Below are 17,310 nucleotides of genomic sequence, written 5' to 3'. Positions count from 1 at the left end.
GCAATAGGCCCACCCATCTGGCTGCCGCTCAAGGCGGGAGCCGGCGTGCGCGGAGCTGCCAGGCGCTGATGCGCTATCAGGCGGGTTGACGCCTGCTGACGGCTGCGCGCCGTCTGGGGCGCTCATGGCGAGCGGCCGCCGGCCACAGTGGCGGGCGGCGGCTTAGGCGAGGAAACGCTGGTGGCGGCGGCGTTGGCTGAGCTGCTGCTGTGCACGCGGCCCAGCGGTCCCCCCCCCCCAGCAGCGAAGGCGGGGCCGCCACGCAGCGAGAGGTGGTGATGGAGAAGGCAGGAGCAGAAGCAGGAGGGGCAGGAGAAGAAGCAGGAGGGGCAGGCGAGGAAGTGGCGAGGAGCGGCAGGACCTCTGAGTTGGCCGGCCGCATCTCGAATTGCTCAAAGCCGAGCGGCAGGCGCGAGCCGGACGCGGGACCGGTGGCCTGTGTGGCTTGAGGTGTGCCGCCAGCGGGGGCGGCACGGGAGGAGGCGTCGCCGGCTGCGGCGCCAGCCGCGGGGAGTGCGGCGGCAGCGCCGATGGCGGAGGCGGCGACGCCGGCGCTGCTCTGGGATGCAGCAGCGCCCATGGTGCTGCTTGAGGCAGGACCAGGTGAAGGGGTGAAGACGTATGCAGCGTCTTGAGGGATGGAGGCGAAGCCACACGAGGGTGCGGCGGTGAGAATGGCGCTCTGGGATGCAGCGCCGAGGAAGTCAGAAGATGCAGATGCACCGTTGGCGGCGGCGCAGGGTGCAGCAGCGGGCGCAGTGGAGTCGCCAGGGCTGCTGTGGCCCGCGAGGATGGGGAAGGCGTAGGCGTAAGGCGCGTACATGGAGACGGCAGAGCTGACCGGGTCGACGGCGGCGGCGTCACTGCTGGGCGCGGCGCTGGCGGCGGCGGCGGGCGCGGGAGCGCTGGCGGCTGCAGGCAGGGAGCTGCTGGAGGAGGCAGCTGGCGCTGACAGTGCTGCTGAGGCGAGCGTGAGGGCGCCAATGGCCGCGTGCGCGGACTCAGGTGCAGCGTCGCCAGCGCTGTCGGAGCCGAGGGGCCAGAGTAACCATCCTGCGGTAGAGTTGCGATGACCTGGTCTGCCATCTGCATTATGTCCCGAGAGTCTGCCAAGGTGCGCCGAGTGTAGCAAGCTTCGCGGTCGTCAGCCGGCGAAGTGAAAATGGGCGCCGCGCCCGACTCGACGGAGCCATGATGCATCTGACATGCTTCGTAGATGTAGGTAAGCGAGAGGAAGGGATGAATGAGCAAAGCCTTGTTGTCCAGTGAGAAGTAGCCGCGGAGAAGAAGGGCGAGAGCGCAGTGGGATGCAGCGCCGAGTTCGCCAATAGCAACTGAGGGTTGTGTTGCATGTACCGGATACGGTCCTAGAGTGTCTAAGGGACCCCGTATGGCCACCAATGTCCCAATGCCCGGCCGCGTACCAGGGTGATCAGGTCTGGACGCTGACGCGGGGACAACCAATGATGAGCGATTCAGCCACGGAGGCTGGCTGCTGCTGCTGGCGCGAGGCAGGCTGACGCAGTCTAACGTAGTGGGATGCTAACGTTTGGGAAGCGAAGGAACGGACAAGGCTAATGCTCGCGATGGGTTGGTTGACACAGTCTGATACACAGTCTGCTAGCTTGCGCTGTTGGCAACACAACCAGCGAGTCAGGGACTCGCTGGCCCGGCATACCCCCGCTGGGCCCGTAGCGGCTCCCATGCAGGACCGGGTTTGACACGCTGAGTCACACGCACTGAGTCACCCGACAGGCACCGGCAACAACCTACCGCTCAGCACAGCACACACAGCAGAGCCACCCCCAGGGGGGGGGTATGCAGCAGCGGCAAACCACAGACACGACATCACACGACAGGCCTACTCTCGTGCCGCCTGCAAGCGCACTCCGCCTTCCGCTCTGGTCTACGTACGCATTAGTTCCGCAACACTCGTCAATGGTTGACACCGGGACCCCCGCGGGGCAGCGTCAGCCGCCCCGCTTCGCTGAGAAGCCCCAATGAGCCCGCGGGATGGCGTAGCAGGGCGGGATAGTGGAGTGCAGCCACGCGCACGGCCACGCGTGCGGCGGTGCAGACCCGAAATCAGCCCCTGAACCCAGCTATAAGCATTGATACCCGAATGTTGTCGTTGCCTGCACCTACGTTTGCGCGCTTCTTAGCGGGGGGTGCCCCGCCGTGCATCCCCCCTCCAGCGGGCGGAGGGACAACCTCCCCCCTGCTCCCCCCTCCCATCCGAAGCATCCCCGCATGCCAGCTCCCGTAAGCCCTGCGCCAAGCATATATCTTAAGAAGCTTGGGGAGGGGGTGCAGGGGGAGGGTGTCCCACCCCACGCTGGGCCGAGGAGCACGGATCTGCACGGATCGGGGGGGGGGGGGGGGTCGCCGAGCTGCCACGAGTTCGCAGCGCATTCGCGTATGTTTGCAGCACTTCGGAACTGTGCATGATTTCGCGCCCCAATGACATCAACGTTATTGCTTTGCGCACTAAGCTATATGTAGATAGCTGGGCTACAGAGCCTGTGTAACCAAAAGATCTCGGTACATGGCGTCGTAGTCCATGCGGCCCCACTAAGTATTTGAGTCCGGAGGCGCAAATAGCAGAACAAAACAGGTTCAGTCCGCTCAATCACCCCGCAGAATGCTAGCACGCAGAGTCTGCACTGAGTACAGGAACGCGGCTAATTTTCTAACCTCTGTGCCAAGCATGACTTCCTTCACACAATTACTATTGATTCCGTATGCCACTCTTAGCTCTGTGTAAGCTCCACATTTGAGCAAGTGCCTCTCGTCCTCTACACACTCGCCACGGCACACTCGGCACCGCCTTTGGGTCCGCAAGCGCCGCACTCCGTTGCGCATTGGCCTATTTGCCTCTACATCCCAACACCCTAACCTGAACCGCATGAGTGCACTTACGCGTGCTTATACGCCACAAACTCCTTCATATGCGCGAGCTTGCCTTCGCTTACTAGGGCGTCCGTGTAAGGGAGCCCCATCCACTGCAAGTAACGACACATTTTTACGCCAGGTGCCTACGTCCTTCCGCTTCAGGGAAGGAGCGCGGGTCATCCGCTAGGCATTCTGCACGCCATTCACTTGTCAACTGACCAATGAACGTGCTTAGTAGCTCTGCAACTGGTAGCTCCGTGCGCATGATCCACGGAGTGGACACGTCGTAAAAGTAACCCTGGAAATCGCAGACTGCCTGTGTGTTGATGGTGTATTTGCCCTTGCGGTGGCAAAAGTAATCCTCGTGGAAATCAATGCTAGGCTGCGCAATCCCAACATGCGTAATACTGCCCACACAACCCAGCATGCCGTGTGCACCAAACTCCGCCATAATCTCGCTAAGGCGCTCACGTGAAGGGAAGGTGTTGAGTTCTGGTCGGTTCAGGGTGGCCGTGCTCGCTAGTAGTGTTACAGTGGCACTTGTATAGCGATATACACGACACCAAACTGGTAAAGACTATGCCCTATATATGGCTCTAGATCGCCTTCTAGACCCATCGTAAGGCACGTACCCGGGACTCCCACGGTCTCCCCGCCGTGTCCCCACGTCCCATACTCTAGTGTTCTGACCGAATACCCGCTAGTCCTCAACACTCCCCCGCGGGCAGAACACTCTCCGTCTTGCACTGCTCGCAAACGCTAAACTCCATAGCGAACGCACGCACACAAAACACCGACATACCACCATCGCGCATGGCACTTGCAAACACATACGCCTAAACATAGATGAGGGGGCAAACCTCTCACGGCGCCTCACGCCCACCAAGGCAAATATGGTCAGCCAGCCGACTGCTGCTGCATCCATCCCTCAAACACATATCACGCATACGTACGCGCCACATATGCTACCCCGCACATGTCACATGTGCATCACCGCACACGCCGTACGTTTCCGCTGCCACCCACTCATGCTACCGCACTCAGTCGTATCACGCCTCCCGCGTCTACAACCATCTTGCACGGATAACACTTGTAAAGCATACCGCAGCCACACATTCCGTGTCCCCCTCTCGAGCACACCGCGCACAGTCCGTCGCACGCATCACCGGCACTCGCATGTCCAAGCCCGCATCTCATGCTGGTCACAACATTCAGTCAGCCTTGCATCTCAGCATTCCTACTTGTTGCTCACAACGTTCTCTCACACTGCTGCCACAGCAGTCACGCGCACGCACGGCCAACCACCGCACGTCTCCCAGCGCACGACTTTCGAACTACGCAATGTGCCTACTAGTCGCTTGCTCTTTCGTATGCCCACTGCTACTACGTCAGCAGTGCACTCGCGTACCATAACCACAGTACAGCCACACGCCATACCCACGCGAACAGGTTGAGTCGATCGCAGGAATGAGTCATCTGCTAGACATCGCTCGCATCCTAACGCGCTCCCCCGGAATCACGACCGGGTCATTCATAAGCACAAGCGCATTCCATTTGCCTGCTCTATACCAAGCCCGCTATTAAGCAGATTAAAGGCCTTACCCACATATCCTCCTATGCGCTAACATTACAGCACTTATCCGCGCTCCCGGCCAGCTGTGGTCATGCCCGATTTCGCCTCGCACGTATGGTCCCGCGCCGCAGACCCCTGTCCTGCACGCCCCACTCATACTGCCCCGCGAAAACAGCTCCACACGACCGTGTCATGCCCGAATCGCCGTCTGCGAAACAGCTCCACACCATGAACAGCTGCACTGCGCTCCGTACTCGGATCCTGCTGACCTCCACGGAAGCTCCATCCAGTACCCTGCGCTTCAGGCAACGCCTTGCCACGTGCACTCAACAGCGCACTCAATCTGTCTGCGATCACACAGGCGAAGGTTAGAAGCTCTCGTCGAAGCCTGGCACCCAACGGTCCATGTGGCTCCCGCCCCACAACTAAGCAAACGCTGGATCTCAGCAACCAATCTTACGGGCTCGACCCCCGTAGCTGATCAAACATGTGCTCCGCGTGCCGTCCGTCACCTGCCGTGTCCCGCCACAGTTTGCCTCCCCGCAAACCGGCCCCACACTAACATGACTAGGCCACGCCCTGCCCCATGTCTCTGACTCGACGCCCTCGTAGCGCCACCCACCTCAAACGCACTCCTGCGTCATCCCTGCCATCCCAGCAACAAGTGTTAGTAACCGTGTCGCAGCTTTACTTAAGGCTGCCGTACTGTTGATACCGCCCCACTACGCTACGGCACATTCACAATGCCACTCTCACCTCAATCCACACGGTCTTATCATACCCGTCCGTAGCTCTCATTGAGACCAGGTACATCTACGGCCCAAGCATCTCGCAGCACCACAACGGAAACGAAGTACTCGCCGCTCTGTGTAACTTGCCCGGTGCTGCACACCGCGACACGCGCCCTGGCCCACCAGTCCGTCGGTGCAGGCCCAGCGACGCCCTTAGTCATACCGCCGGCTTCTTCACGCCCTGCGTGTCACCGGCTCCCTCCTGCTGTTGCGCGCCCTGCGCGCTCTGCTGCGCGCCCTGCGCGCCGCCGGTCACCCCCTGCTGCTCCTGCGCGCCCTGCACGCCACCGGCCCCCGACTGCTTCTGCTGCGCGCCCTGCGCGCCATCGGGCTAGGTGCTGGCGCCCAGCGCCTGCCACCTCAGCCAGTCATCAGCCCCCCACGTGCCCGGTGCCCGGCACCGTAACACGGAACGTGCGCCCTAGCCCTACACCCCGGGTGCAGGCTCAGCGGCGCCTCTCGGCCTGGCGCCCAGCGCCGGCCCTCTCACTGCTCCTGCCCCTGGCAGTTGCCCATATTAGCCAAGACGCCCCGGGCGCTGGCTTCCCACAGTTTGCGGCTACTGCCCCAGGCAATCAACCGCTCGCTCGCTGCACAGGCGAGCCATCACGTTTTCGGGTCTCCCCCGCCTCCGCCTGACGAACGTCTGCGAGCTCCACACTCGCGATCACAGCGCGTCCAGATATTTTCAGCTGCCTCCAACAGCTGATACCGGGAAAGCTCGGAAACCAGCGACCAATCGCTATCGCCCTTCCAGCTTCGGCCTCACTGCTGATCACGCGCTTCCGTTGCCTACTCTATGCCGAGCCTGCCTAATAGCAGTTTAAAGGACTTGACCCAGACCGACCACCGACTCGGAAGCCGGGGCTCATAACCTGTTGAGTTCTGGTCGGTTCTGGGTGGCCGTGCTCGCTAGTAGTGTTACAGTGGCACTTGTATAGCGATATACACGACACCAAACTGGTAAAGACTATGCCCTATATATGGCTCTAGATCGCCTTCTAGACCCATCGTAAGGCACGTACCCGGGACTCCCACGGTCTCCCCGCCGTGTCCCCACGTCCCATACTCTAGTGTTCTGACCGAATACCCGCTAGTCCTCAACAGAAGGCAACCAGGCCACGCAGGCGCGACACAACGGACGTGATGAACTGCTGGTAGACCTTACACGCGGTGCTTGGCGCCACACGAAGAGCGCCTCAAGCGTGCTGTACGGAGAGTTGTGTGCAAGCTTGTACAGCGCTATGGCGGCCTTGTGTTCCGGAGTCATGGACTGGCGGAAGTGGGTGCTGCAAAGTACAGGGGCCGAGCGGGGAGAAAGCAAGACAGGGGTCAGACGTGGAGCGGGAAGGATGGGGCAAGGGACACAAGACATGGAACCATGCCGCATCTGTACTTCACTTTGGAACCCTATGCCTCAGCCTACCGACATCCGCCCAAACAGTTGGTGTTGGGTCAAACGGCAAGAGAGGACAGGACACGAGAGACCACACCTTGTCCCGCTGACTGTGTGCGGACCGCGTGACTCCCTATGTGCCTCCCAATGACGCACCTCGTCGTCTCCAGGTCGGGGCGCAGGCTGTCCACCAGGGCCTTGAAGGACGCGCGCGTCAGGCGGAAGTTGGCGCGGAACTGGTCGTCAGTCCAGAAGTCGCAGACGAAGTTGGGGAGCGGGGCTGCACGTAGTAGGGTGAGGGCAGCAGCCGAAACTGGTGCGGGTTGTCCAGCACGGCCGCTGCAGCGTGGCCAACGACGGCCATGGTCGACGAAGCAGCCTGGTCCAGCATTGAGCGTTCTGAACCGCGCCGAGCAGCGAGCCCAGCGCGGCGCAGAGTGCAACCCCAAAAGGTGCAAAACTTGCGCTTATCTTCGGGCGACATGATTGTCAGTTGTTAAGGCCTCAAAATTGACGTCTTTTATAGCAAGAGCAAGCGCCATCTGTCGCGTTTGAACGATCACGTTTGCAAGCGCTAAATGGGCTAAAGTGGCGACTGGAATCTTGGAGACTTTAGTGCAACACTTAGTGGTCGGCCTTTAGTGGAGCACTGAAGTGACAGCCACTAAATTGACTGGAAAGAGGCCCATTGGCCCCGATGCCCCGATGGCCGGGGTCGGGCTAGTGGAGTGCAGCCACGCGTGCGGCGATGCAGACCTGAAAGAGCCTGTGTATCCAAAAGAAAATATGCAAAGAAAACGTTTCAGCAGGGCGGCACACGCCAAGCTGGTTTTCGATCTTTCGGCAGAGTTTGGCAAGGACGCGGCCTGGAAGCTGGCCGCTATGGACGCCTTGAGAAAGGCAGATCCGTACGACCTTTTGTTGATGCACGGCCTCACCACGGCAGAACAGCTGGAGTTTGTGGAGGCCTTAATTCAGAAGCATCTGAGTAGGTCAGGGTTTAAGGGCTTTATGGGCGCTCAAGCCCGGATTTGCAAATGGAGATCCGTTGTGTTCGAGAAGCTTGTAATCGGGAGGTTGTGTCTTGATGCGTTCCTGGGTATTCGGGCGAGCTCCTCAAGCTTTTGGTCCTGCGGCTTGATTCACCACGTGCCCCCCGCTATTACCATGTCGTGCAGCCTCGGCGGCTGGCCTGAGCGAGGAGAGCGGGTCCGGAACTGGTGAGTTATCTGTCCCGTGGGACCTGCTCCGTTTATGGGACCTTGGCACAACATGGCACTGGCCACCAAGTCACCGTGCAGTCACCGCGCAGTCGCCTCGATGGGTCCTTCAGATATTAAGGGTACTAACGACAGGGCCCGAACATGCACTAACCAGCCCTTGAACTTGCGACAAAAATTGCGTGCCCACTGCGTGGTCTTAGGCGCCCTGGAACGGCAGCGCGTGTCAGAACCTGATCCTGCCCGTTTCGTGCCCGAGGTCACACCGCAGGTGACGATTACATCAGGCGGTGGCGGGAAGTGATGTCGCCTTCAAACCTCGACCAAGCAACGATGCAGGAGGGGCCGCACCCCATGGTCCGCAACTGGCGGCCGACCTCCAACTTCGCGCTGCCGCCTGAGCTGGCATTCCCGGCCTTCGGCAAATTTATGGACGTGCTTTTCGAGCCGCCGACGCGGGTAAGCAGGCCGCTTGTGCATCCCACTTTCTGCGCGACGGGTGCTGAGGGTGCAGATTCAACAGAGCGAAAGGGTACCAGCGTCATTGTCGCATTCTGCATGATTCCTGTGGGCGGCTTACTAACTGCTAATAAATGCTCGCTCTCCAGGAGGATCTGAAGGCGGCCCACAGCTTATGCAAGATGGGTTCCACGGTGTACCCAAAGGAGGTGGGGTCTCAATGGAGTAAGGGAGGCAGACTCTATGGTAGGACATATGGTGACAGGACTATGTGTAAGGACATCTGAAACATTGCACATCTGGTGATAAAGCATGTGCCCTGGCCTGGGCTGCTGGGTTGCTCGGACCCGTGCCGTGACGTGCACTGGGTCGCTCCCATGCAAGTATGTCTCGCGCGGGTGCATGACCGGCTCCTTAGGGGTAAGAGGTCCGGGTTCGCTTCTGGGTGCGCTGGTAGGTCAACGACAAGTACCACAAGTTCCCCAAGAAGTTCGTTCACGTATTTTTGTTGTGCCGCCGCCTGCTTGCTTGTCCATAGCGCCGGCCTTAGCCGTACTTAGCAGCAGCCGTCCTCATCCATGCTTAGCAGCAGCCGTCCGCACCCGTACTTAGCAGCAGCCGTCCGCACCCGTACTTAGCAGCAGCCATCCTCACCCGTACTATGCAGCGTGCGGCGTGCATTGCGTTCATTGCTTTTAACCTATTTCATCCATGTCACCCCTCATGTCACCCCGCCGCCATGCGCCATCATTACCATGCGCCACCACATGCGCACAACTGCACCCTTAGGGCGCGCGGCTTTAATGTAGCACTTGTTGCAAATGCGCTTAGTGGGATCGGTGGGGTGCTTGCGCAACTTGCCCGACTTGGGGGTGCCGCAGAAAACGCACGGGCTGGTCATGTTGCGTGGGGCCACCGGCGTTGGCGCCAGGTAGTCGACCGCCTCGGGGTCCTGCCCAGCCTTCAGCGCATTGAGCCGCTGCAGGTGGCAGCGGTTGCACCAGCGCGTCCAGGCGTCGTGCGGGTTCGCGGGCGTGCTGATGTTACCGCACTTGGCGCAGGGCGTGGTAATGAGGCGCGGCGGTGGCGCACGTTAGGTGCTGTGAGGTGTTATTGGGCGGGGTCGCGTCCGGCGCGGGCCCGCTGCCCTCAAGCAGCGGCGTCCATATCAGCTTCTCGCGCACTAGATACACTGCTTTGGTGATGTTTCGGAAGCGGATGCTGGGGCCGGAGATTCGCCGGGCTCGGCCATTTGTTTGCGACTCGCGCAGAATTCGTGGTGGGGGTGATTCAAACAAGCTAGGTGCGGTAATTTGATTAATACAAAATTAATTCAAAAGCTTAAGCAGGCGATGCGACCTCGCCACCGCACCCTGCGGCACGCTCACCCTCACCACCACCGCACTCCCAACTGCCACCGCAACCACCACCACCACTTGACATTTGCTACCGCGTATTTGCATACAAACACGTTTCCTCGCTCCATTTCCTCGCTTCGTTGCGGAAGTGGCTGCGTGTGGTTGAATGTGATCGCTTGTGGTTGAATTGCAGAGCGGAGGGGTGGCATGGGGTACCGATCCTACCGATCCTCTGGTCACCCCCGGATAGACTGACTTGCTATCCTTTGTGCCGCGACCTCCTATCCCAATCCCTGAGGTCCGGGTTCCAATCCTCGCCGTTCCTATCCCAATCCCTGAAAGCCTGGTTCCAATCCCTGCCGTCCCAAACCCAATCCCTCAAAGCCAGGTTCCAATCCCTGCCGTCCCAAACTCATCCTTCCTCCACGGCGCCACGTTCTCCCTCGTTGTCAAACCTCCAGTCAGCATACCCGACCTGACACGATAGGTTTCACGCCGCACCCACCTCCGCGACAGCTCCGCTCCAGTTGTATCTCCGCGCCGGTTCACTTTCTGGGGCGAGCACTAATAGTCCTGTCCTTGGTCTCCAGCGAGCATGGGCGTGCACTGCAGCTGAATGCCGCTTTGGACCACTCCAATTTGGCTCGTTTCCAAGGAATTGCCCAAATTGTTTATGCGAGAGCCCCGGCAAATGCGGGGGCTTCGTTTGCTTACTTTAGAATATCGTGTGGATAGTTAGGACTGGGGAGTGGTGCATTCAGCCGGTGCATTAGTGCCAATTATGAACCCGTCACGAACCGTGTTGACTTGCAAGTCGCGGAAGGGCCCCGGTGGGGTTCGGGGGCGGCACGGGTGCTGAGGGGCGGGTACCAGGGGCGCCGAGTGTGCGCTGCGCTCCAGGTCCCCCTATCGAAAACCCTAAGGACTGACCCGAATCAGCATAGTAGCGGTGTCAGGACAGCCCGGGACAGTCTGCAAGGACCAAAACCCAACTGTCCTATCCGAATCCGAAAGTGCGCAAAGCAGTCCCCACCTGCCCTATCCCAATCCTCAAGTGCCGACACCAATCCCCACCCGACCAAACCCAATCCCCAAAAGTGGTATTCCAATCCCTGGCCGGTCGAACCCAATCCTCAAGTGCCGGGTCCAATCCTACTCTGGCCAATCCAATCCACGGAGGGGTGACCGGCGGCGGGACCAATCCTATACCCCATACCACCCCTCTGTGCAGAGCGACCTCGAGAGCGCTGCACATCACAATTTGGCGCAACACATCGGGTTGTGCTTCGAGAAGGCCAGCGTGCGCCCTGACCGTGGTCGCGCGCAAACCGATGGCGTGATCCTCATCCGTGACCCGGACGAGGTGCCGGCTATGCACCGACTGGCGGCCCTGATGGAGGTCAAGAACGATGGAGGTTCCGGCGACAGCAACTTCCAGGTAGGTGCCATGGTACACAAGTAACGCAGGCTTCATGTCCCAGGGGTTGGGGTGCAGCAGCACAAGTGCACATCTCCAAACGGGTTGCGACTCGGGTGTAGTGCAGGGTAATCTTTTGGAGTTTTGGAGCTGATACATTCAGGCATGAGCACTTGTTTCTTTCTACCCATCAGTGCTTAAGGGCTGTAGCTGCCTGTGCACATCGCATGCAGGGTGCGTGCTACTACGGCGTGTTCTGGGGCACGCGCCCGGGGTCGCCTTACAAGCAGAACACCTGCTGCCCGGCGCTGCTGCTGGAGGTGGTGAGCCTGCAGTTATGCATTGATTGCAAGGTTTTCAACCTGTGTCATTGCCTGCATGCCGTTTCAAGCCGCTTCGGTGTGTTACAGGGCGGCCGGCGTTTCTGTGTCTAGCACCCAGCACCCAGCAATGACTGTTGATAGCTTGGGCGTCAGCTGCACCCTACGGGACCTCGCCCTGCCTAAACCCTGTCCCACCGCACACCCAGCAACGACTGTCGATAGCTGCCTCCAACTTCCTGGAACAACTGGATGTACACGCCTACCGTGGCCCCATGCTGCTGCCTGCAGGCGGGCCCCATGCTGCGTGTGTCGGCGCTCTACTGTAAGTAACAACAGTACTTGTGGGCGCTGGCCGACGGGCAGATGCAGTCATCGGCTGATAAGCGCATGCCCCGTCCCATAGCCTCCAGAGCCCGCGTCGCCACTACCGCCATGCTGGTTGCTTGTTCGCGCATGCAGGGGCGAGGACGGTGGTCATCCGGCCCCTAACGTCCATGATGAACCTGCTGTGGATGGAGGACAACGAGGTGTCGTAAAATCGCGCAAACGCTGTTGCTGACAGATGTGCACAAGACCGTTCGTGAATTATTTGCGTCGGAATGGGGGCACCACAGGCGGCTTTTGTCGCCGTCTCGGGCGGTGCTGCCCACATCTGCCACACGCAACGCCCGCTGTACACACAGGCGTACATGCTTTCTGTGGCACAAGTCATGGCGGCGATCAAGGCCGGCGTGACAGAGCTGGTGGCCTTCTACCAGCAGCCGCCTCCTGCCCTGCCGCCCGCCATGCCTCCAGGTGACGTGCACCTTCCTGTGTGTGCTGCGGCAGCTTCCTGACTGATGCCTTGGTGGCCGTACGTGTGATGGTGGCTGTAGCACTTGTATCCCTGCCCTAGTTTTCCAGCCTGGCTCGGCCTGGCCTAGCCTGGCAAGACGCTGTATCGTTTGTATGCCATTTCCCACATTGACCCGCGCCTCCAACCCACTCACCCATCGCCTCAATAGGCGTGGACCTGCTCCCGTACCCGCTGCTGGAGTCGAACGGCCGGTACAGCAACGCGGTACCGGAGCCGATCGGCCGGTGGGTGTACCGTGCTGACGCCCGCCGCGCCCGCCGCAGCAACAGCACCAGCAGCATCACCAGCAGCGGTAGCACAGGCGCTGGCGCAAGCACTAGCTGCGCTAGCAGCGCCAGCGACATCAGCAGCGAGCGCGTGGTTGTGCGCTTCGTGCGGCGTTACAGCGCCGACGCGCACCGCGCCTGGGCGGCGGCGGGGCTGGCGCCGGCTCTGTACGCGGTGCGGCCGCTGGCTGGCGGCTGGCGGCTGCTCGAGATGGAGCTGCTGTCAAAGGAGGCGGGCTGGGTCAACCTCGCCCAACTGGTGGTGGCGGCGGCGGACGCTGCCGCGGCGGCTGCTGCTGCTGCGCATGGTGGTGGCGGCGGCGGCGGCGCAACGGCGGCGGCGGCGGCGGAAGGACGCGACGGTGCGAGCTGGGCGGCGGCGGACGGAACAATCCCGGCTGTGGCAGCTATGCAGCGCGCGGTAGCGTCTGCGCGCGCGGCGCTGGACCGGGCTCACGCCGTGCAGTCGGCCAGGCGCGGCCGGGGCCCGGGGAGGGCCGTCGTGTTCGCGCACGGCGATGTGCGGCCACAGAACATCATGGTGCGGCCGCAGGAAGGAGGCAGAGCCGGCCTCGGCGCTGGCGGCGGCAGCGATGAAAGCAATGCCGACGCTGGTGGCGGCGGCGTTGGCGGTGAAGAGTACGACGTGCGCTTCCTCGACTTCGAGGTGGGTGGCTTGATGCGCGGGTGCGGCTGCATTCTTCAGCCGGTAGGGTCAGACGTGGGGTTCCGGCCAGCAGTCAGCCACTATCTGGCTTACACTGCTGCGCCCTACCTACGTACGCTGCTGCGCCCTACCAACGCTGCTGCGCCCTACCTACATTGCTGCGCCCATGCGTACACCACCCCGCGGTGTGTCCCCGATCGCCCACTCGCCCCTGCCACCTGCCCCACCCCTCCCCTTGCCGGCCAACGCTGCTGCACGCAGTTTGCTGGCGCGGTCGGCGCCGCACGCTACCCGCCGTTCCTGAACACGGTGCGATATAGAGGCCGGCGCGCGTGCATCATCGGCCTGCTGCTGTACAGTAAAGTGCGGTATAGTACGATACCGTGGTGTCATGTGCTTTGTCCCGCCCCCTCGCCACTTTCCCGTCAGCTCCGTCAGGCGCCACTTCTTAATGGAGACGCTGATCCCCTTCTTGCAGTTGCTGCAATTCACGTCAACGTAGCCCCCGCCTGACCGCATGACCGCCCTCAATGTAGCTCCACTTCCCGCACTGTTTGTGGTACAACCGCCTCCGCTGTCGCCGTTGCACAAGTCCTTCTCCAGCCCAAAATTTACATGCAGGTCACGCACTCAGCTCTTGCACCACGGAATTTATGCACTTATATGCAACTTGATATCGTCACGCAACCGTCAGGCTACTGGTTCCCTGGCGGCACTAGCGGTGTCTGCCACCCTGCTGATACCAGGCGCAGCTGCTAACCCGTCTTGACCTGGCCTTGAGTCTGAACGTGCGTGTGCGTGTGCGTAGCAGTACACAATACAAAGAGACAGTCCAGGATATGAACGCCGCATGCTTGGCCCTGACACGCAATTCACAGCAGATCCAGGCCGGAAAGGCCTCCCTCTCCTCTCCCTCCACCATACCCTCACCCACCCCACCGTAGCGTAGCGACTCAGGCAGCGTGTCGGTCGAGCTGTGCTCGACCCGCGGCAGCTGCGGGTCCTCGACCCAGCCGGTGATCTGGCCAGGCATAGTATGGGATACTTTATGGCTTTGCAAAGCATAAAACAATGCACACTGAGCGGATACCGGTAGGCGCGCAATTTGGCCCACCCATCCTACATACAGTACTCGCGGCCAGGCCTAACGCTGCCGTGCTTTCGATTTGTGCGCCGTCACCGGCCTCTCCCCCTTGTTCATTGTCCGCAGTCTGTGCCCGGCCTGCACCCGCTTCCTCGCGTCGATCAACGCCAGCCTGTCATGCCACGTGCCTTTCCCTCAGTCCCGTTGCCAGTAGTTCTGTTGCTTGCGGTATTGTGACGCACGGAACCCTTCTACCCACGACATTACTGCAGGACGTCGCCTGGCCAGCCGGCGTGGAGTTCAACGCGCCGGTGCTGCAGGAGCACGACACCGTGCTGCTGTCCTCCAGCATCGAGCAGCTGTGGCTGCGGGCGGCAAGCAGCAGCGGCGGCGCGCCTCAGCCGCAGCCGCAGATGCAGTTGCCGCACTGGCTCCAGCAATGGCAGGGTGCCGGAACGGCAGCGTCTGCTGCTGCCGCTGCTGCAGCCGGCGCGCCCGCTGCCGACGGAAGTGGCGTTGAGGCAGGGGATAGCGGTAGCGCGCCCAGCGCGAGCCGGCGAGGCAGCAGGCGGAGCGGTCAGCAGCAGCAGCAGCAGCAGCGCGGTTCGCTGCCTGCTGGCAGCACGGCCAACGCCCCGGCGGTTGCGCCGAAGCCGCCTGAGCCCGCGGGACAGTCCTCACCGGCCAACCGCAGCGCGCCGCCTGGGCCGCCAGCAGTGGGTGATGCCGGCCCGGCGGCTGCCGAGGGCACGGGCGGCCGCGGTCGGCCCCGTGGACGCAAGGGGCAGCAGCAGCAGGGCGGGCCTGCTGCCGGCCGAGACATGGGCGGCCGCGGTCGCCGCGGCCCCAAGCCACCCGCATGCTTCTGCGTGCGGGCAACGGCAGCCGCGGCGGCGCCGGCCGTTCTGGCGCGCGCCCTGGCGAGGCCGTTGGTCGCCCGCCCCCTGAGGGCTGCTGTGTGGCTGTAGACTGCGTCAGTGTTGCGGTTGGCATCTTGCCTAACCGGGTGGCGTTCAAGTGGGCGGAATAGCGCAATGGAGCAGCGTGACTACTGGAACAGCTCTTCCTGCAGTAGAGTGATGCAGGGGGGAAAGGAAAGGACCTGGTGGAGCGTTTCGCAATGATGAAGGCGGGAAAGGAAAGAATCTTTATTATTGGTTCTCGGGGAAGAGTGCACTGGTGTGGGACGCATGGGCCCCACCGGCCATTACCCCATGTAGCAGTAGTCTGCAGCGGTTATTGGGCTTGTGTTGTGTTGTGTTATGTTGTGGAACAAAGTTATGTTGAGGGTGCGTGTGTTGTGTGCGTGTGTTATGACTTGCGTGTGCCGAGGTTGTTCTGCGCGCCGCGTGCTTTTGGTCCGGTGAGGTTGTGACGCGTCATTGTTTTGTGTTCGTGGTTTGCGCCCTGCTTGTGTTTCGTGTCGACCGACAAACGAACAGACAGACAGACAGACAAACTCAGTTCAAGTGTGTTGGTGTTGGTCCTCCGCTGCGCTCTACACTTTCAGTTCCGAGGAGCTACGGCGATGATACTTTTTGCAGACGCAGGCACACACAACCCCTCGCCAGTACTAAATTTGGCCTGACGGGCATGGTGTGTGAGTCGGCTGCAGCTGCTGGGCAGCTGTGCATTGACATGTGGGTGGCACTCTGATACTGCGACAGAAGAAGTGGGGCATGGGGTTTTTGCAGAGCCATTGAAACATCTGTTGTGAACACGCGGTGGGCAAGTTGCAAGGGCTTGACGCTGCTTGCGCTGTTCCAATGGGGCATGGACGCGCACTTGATACTGGGAAGTGCGCTGCCGAAGGCCATGGCCTGGACGCATGTGGAACTTAGGGTATAGCGATTGGTCCCAGCGGTTAGTCGGCCAAGGACTGACTGCAGCGCAAGGCGCGGACAGGGATAGGAGGCGCCGTGACAGGGTACGCCGGAAGAGGAGGAGGAGATGATGTTACAGAAGCGGCGTGCCACGTATTTCTCCTGCGGTCAGTAGGCGGGCTGCTGGGCCCATATACTTACCGTATAGTCGCCACCGCACACGGCAAGCCTTCGATTGAACGGGCTCCTGGCTGAGGAGCCGGCGCAGCTAGCCGGCCAGCAACGTGGCTTCACAGACAAGAACCAGAAAGTGACCCCACCCACACCCGTGCCCACACCCACATGCAGAGACTATATTGCAAATAACGCGCCTAACGCGGCGCACGGCCTGCTGCTACTCAGCAATCACCGGCTCCTGTTCAGCTAACAACTGCCTTACAAAGATGCAGCTGAACTGCTCGCTGCCTGTTACGCAATCATCCGCGTGCCCCCCAGCGCATATCATGTGCTGCTGGGCGTCGGTGGCGCTGGTGTTTCCAAATTGGTCCCGCACGCCCCGTGCCACGCCCCGCATATCGCCAGCACGCCAGCGACCCACCAGCCCAGCAGTTTCCCTGGTTTCATTTGGTACATGGCGGCTCTCCGCGGCCTCAGCAGCGGACGGCGGTTACCGTCCGTTTGAGGTAACATGTCAGCTCTCAGTGCGTTCTGCTGACCGCTTTCACTGCTTGCAAGCGACAACAACCTCCGCTGCCGTCTGCATTCGCATTCGCATTTACGCATTTCAATGACATGCACAGGGGGGGTTACGAACTAAACCTCCAGACCCCATGTCCCAAAACCTCCCGACCCCCCCCCCCCCCCGACCGACCGACCGACCCCACCACCGTGCAACCCCTCAAAACCCTTTGGTTTTTAGCCAGGTCGGCGTCAATCGACTGCTCTCGGCGAGCTCTACAATGGTATACCTCCGGTTCAGCTGGAGGCACAACTTGACTGGCAGCCATGCCACACATGTCCATGTGCCACACGTGTCCATGGCCGACCACCGACCCTTCTGTCAGACTACCGGGCGTGCGCTTAAGCTTACAATTGCGCTGTACATATGATGTTTGGGATTGTGTGCCGGAAGAGATCGGTGGACTTTCTCCCGGGATCCTGTGAAGAATCCCGGGATTCATGTCA

General features: G+C 61.1%; 3 protein-coding genes across 3 annotated transcripts; 1 reads left to right on the top strand and 2 right to left on the bottom strand.

Annotated features, from left to right (window-relative positions):
- Window positions 1–2,435: 2,435 nt before the first annotated feature.
- On the bottom strand, window positions 2,436–3,347 carry CHLRE_01g028777v5 (uncharacterized protein). The gene has a single exon (XM_043058605.1). The coding sequence runs from the start codon at window positions 3,317–3,319 to the stop codon at window positions 3,023–3,025; it is 297 nt and encodes a 98-aa protein (XP_042928519.1). The 5' UTR covers window positions 3,320–3,347; the 3' UTR covers window positions 2,436–3,022.
- Window positions 3,348–3,408: 61 nt separating this feature from the next.
- Window positions 3,409–7,280, bottom strand: CHLRE_01g028713v5 (uncharacterized protein). Its single transcript, XM_043058604.1, has 2 exons — window positions 6,809–7,280; window positions 3,409–6,545 (listed from the first exon to the last, which is right to left on the bottom strand). The coding sequence occupies exon 2, from the start codon at window positions 6,524–6,526 to the stop codon at window positions 6,350–6,352; it is 177 nt and encodes a 58-aa protein (XP_042928518.1). The 5' UTR covers window positions 6,527–6,545; window positions 6,809–7,280; the 3' UTR covers window positions 3,409–6,349.
- Window positions 7,281–7,427: 147 nt separating this feature from the next.
- On the top strand, window positions 7,428–16,447 carry CHLRE_01g028650v5 (uncharacterized protein). The gene is made up of 12 exons (XM_043058603.1): window positions 7,428–7,640; window positions 7,831–7,872; window positions 8,144–8,331; window positions 8,481–8,540; window positions 10,921–11,127; window positions 11,340–11,429; window positions 11,718–11,751; window positions 11,889–11,956; window positions 12,113–12,224; window positions 12,434–13,218; window positions 13,480–13,527; window positions 14,575–16,447. Exons 1-12 carry the CDS (start codon window positions 7,535–7,537, stop codon window positions 15,268–15,270), a joined length of 2,436 nt encoding a protein of 811 aa, XP_042928517.1. The 5' UTR covers window positions 7,428–7,534; the 3' UTR covers window positions 15,271–16,447.
- Window positions 16,448–17,310: the final 863 nt, after the last annotated feature.

The sequence above is a fragment of the Chlamydomonas reinhardtii genome, chromosome 1 (genome assembly GCF_000002595.2).
Source record: "Chlamydomonas reinhardtii strain CC-503 cw92 mt+ chromosome 1, whole genome shotgun sequence".
Lineage (NCBI taxonomy): Eukaryota > Viridiplantae > Chlorophyta > Chlorophyceae > Chlamydomonadales > Chlamydomonadaceae > Chlamydomonas > Chlamydomonas reinhardtii.
This window is presented reverse-complemented; position numbering and strand designations above follow the sequence as displayed.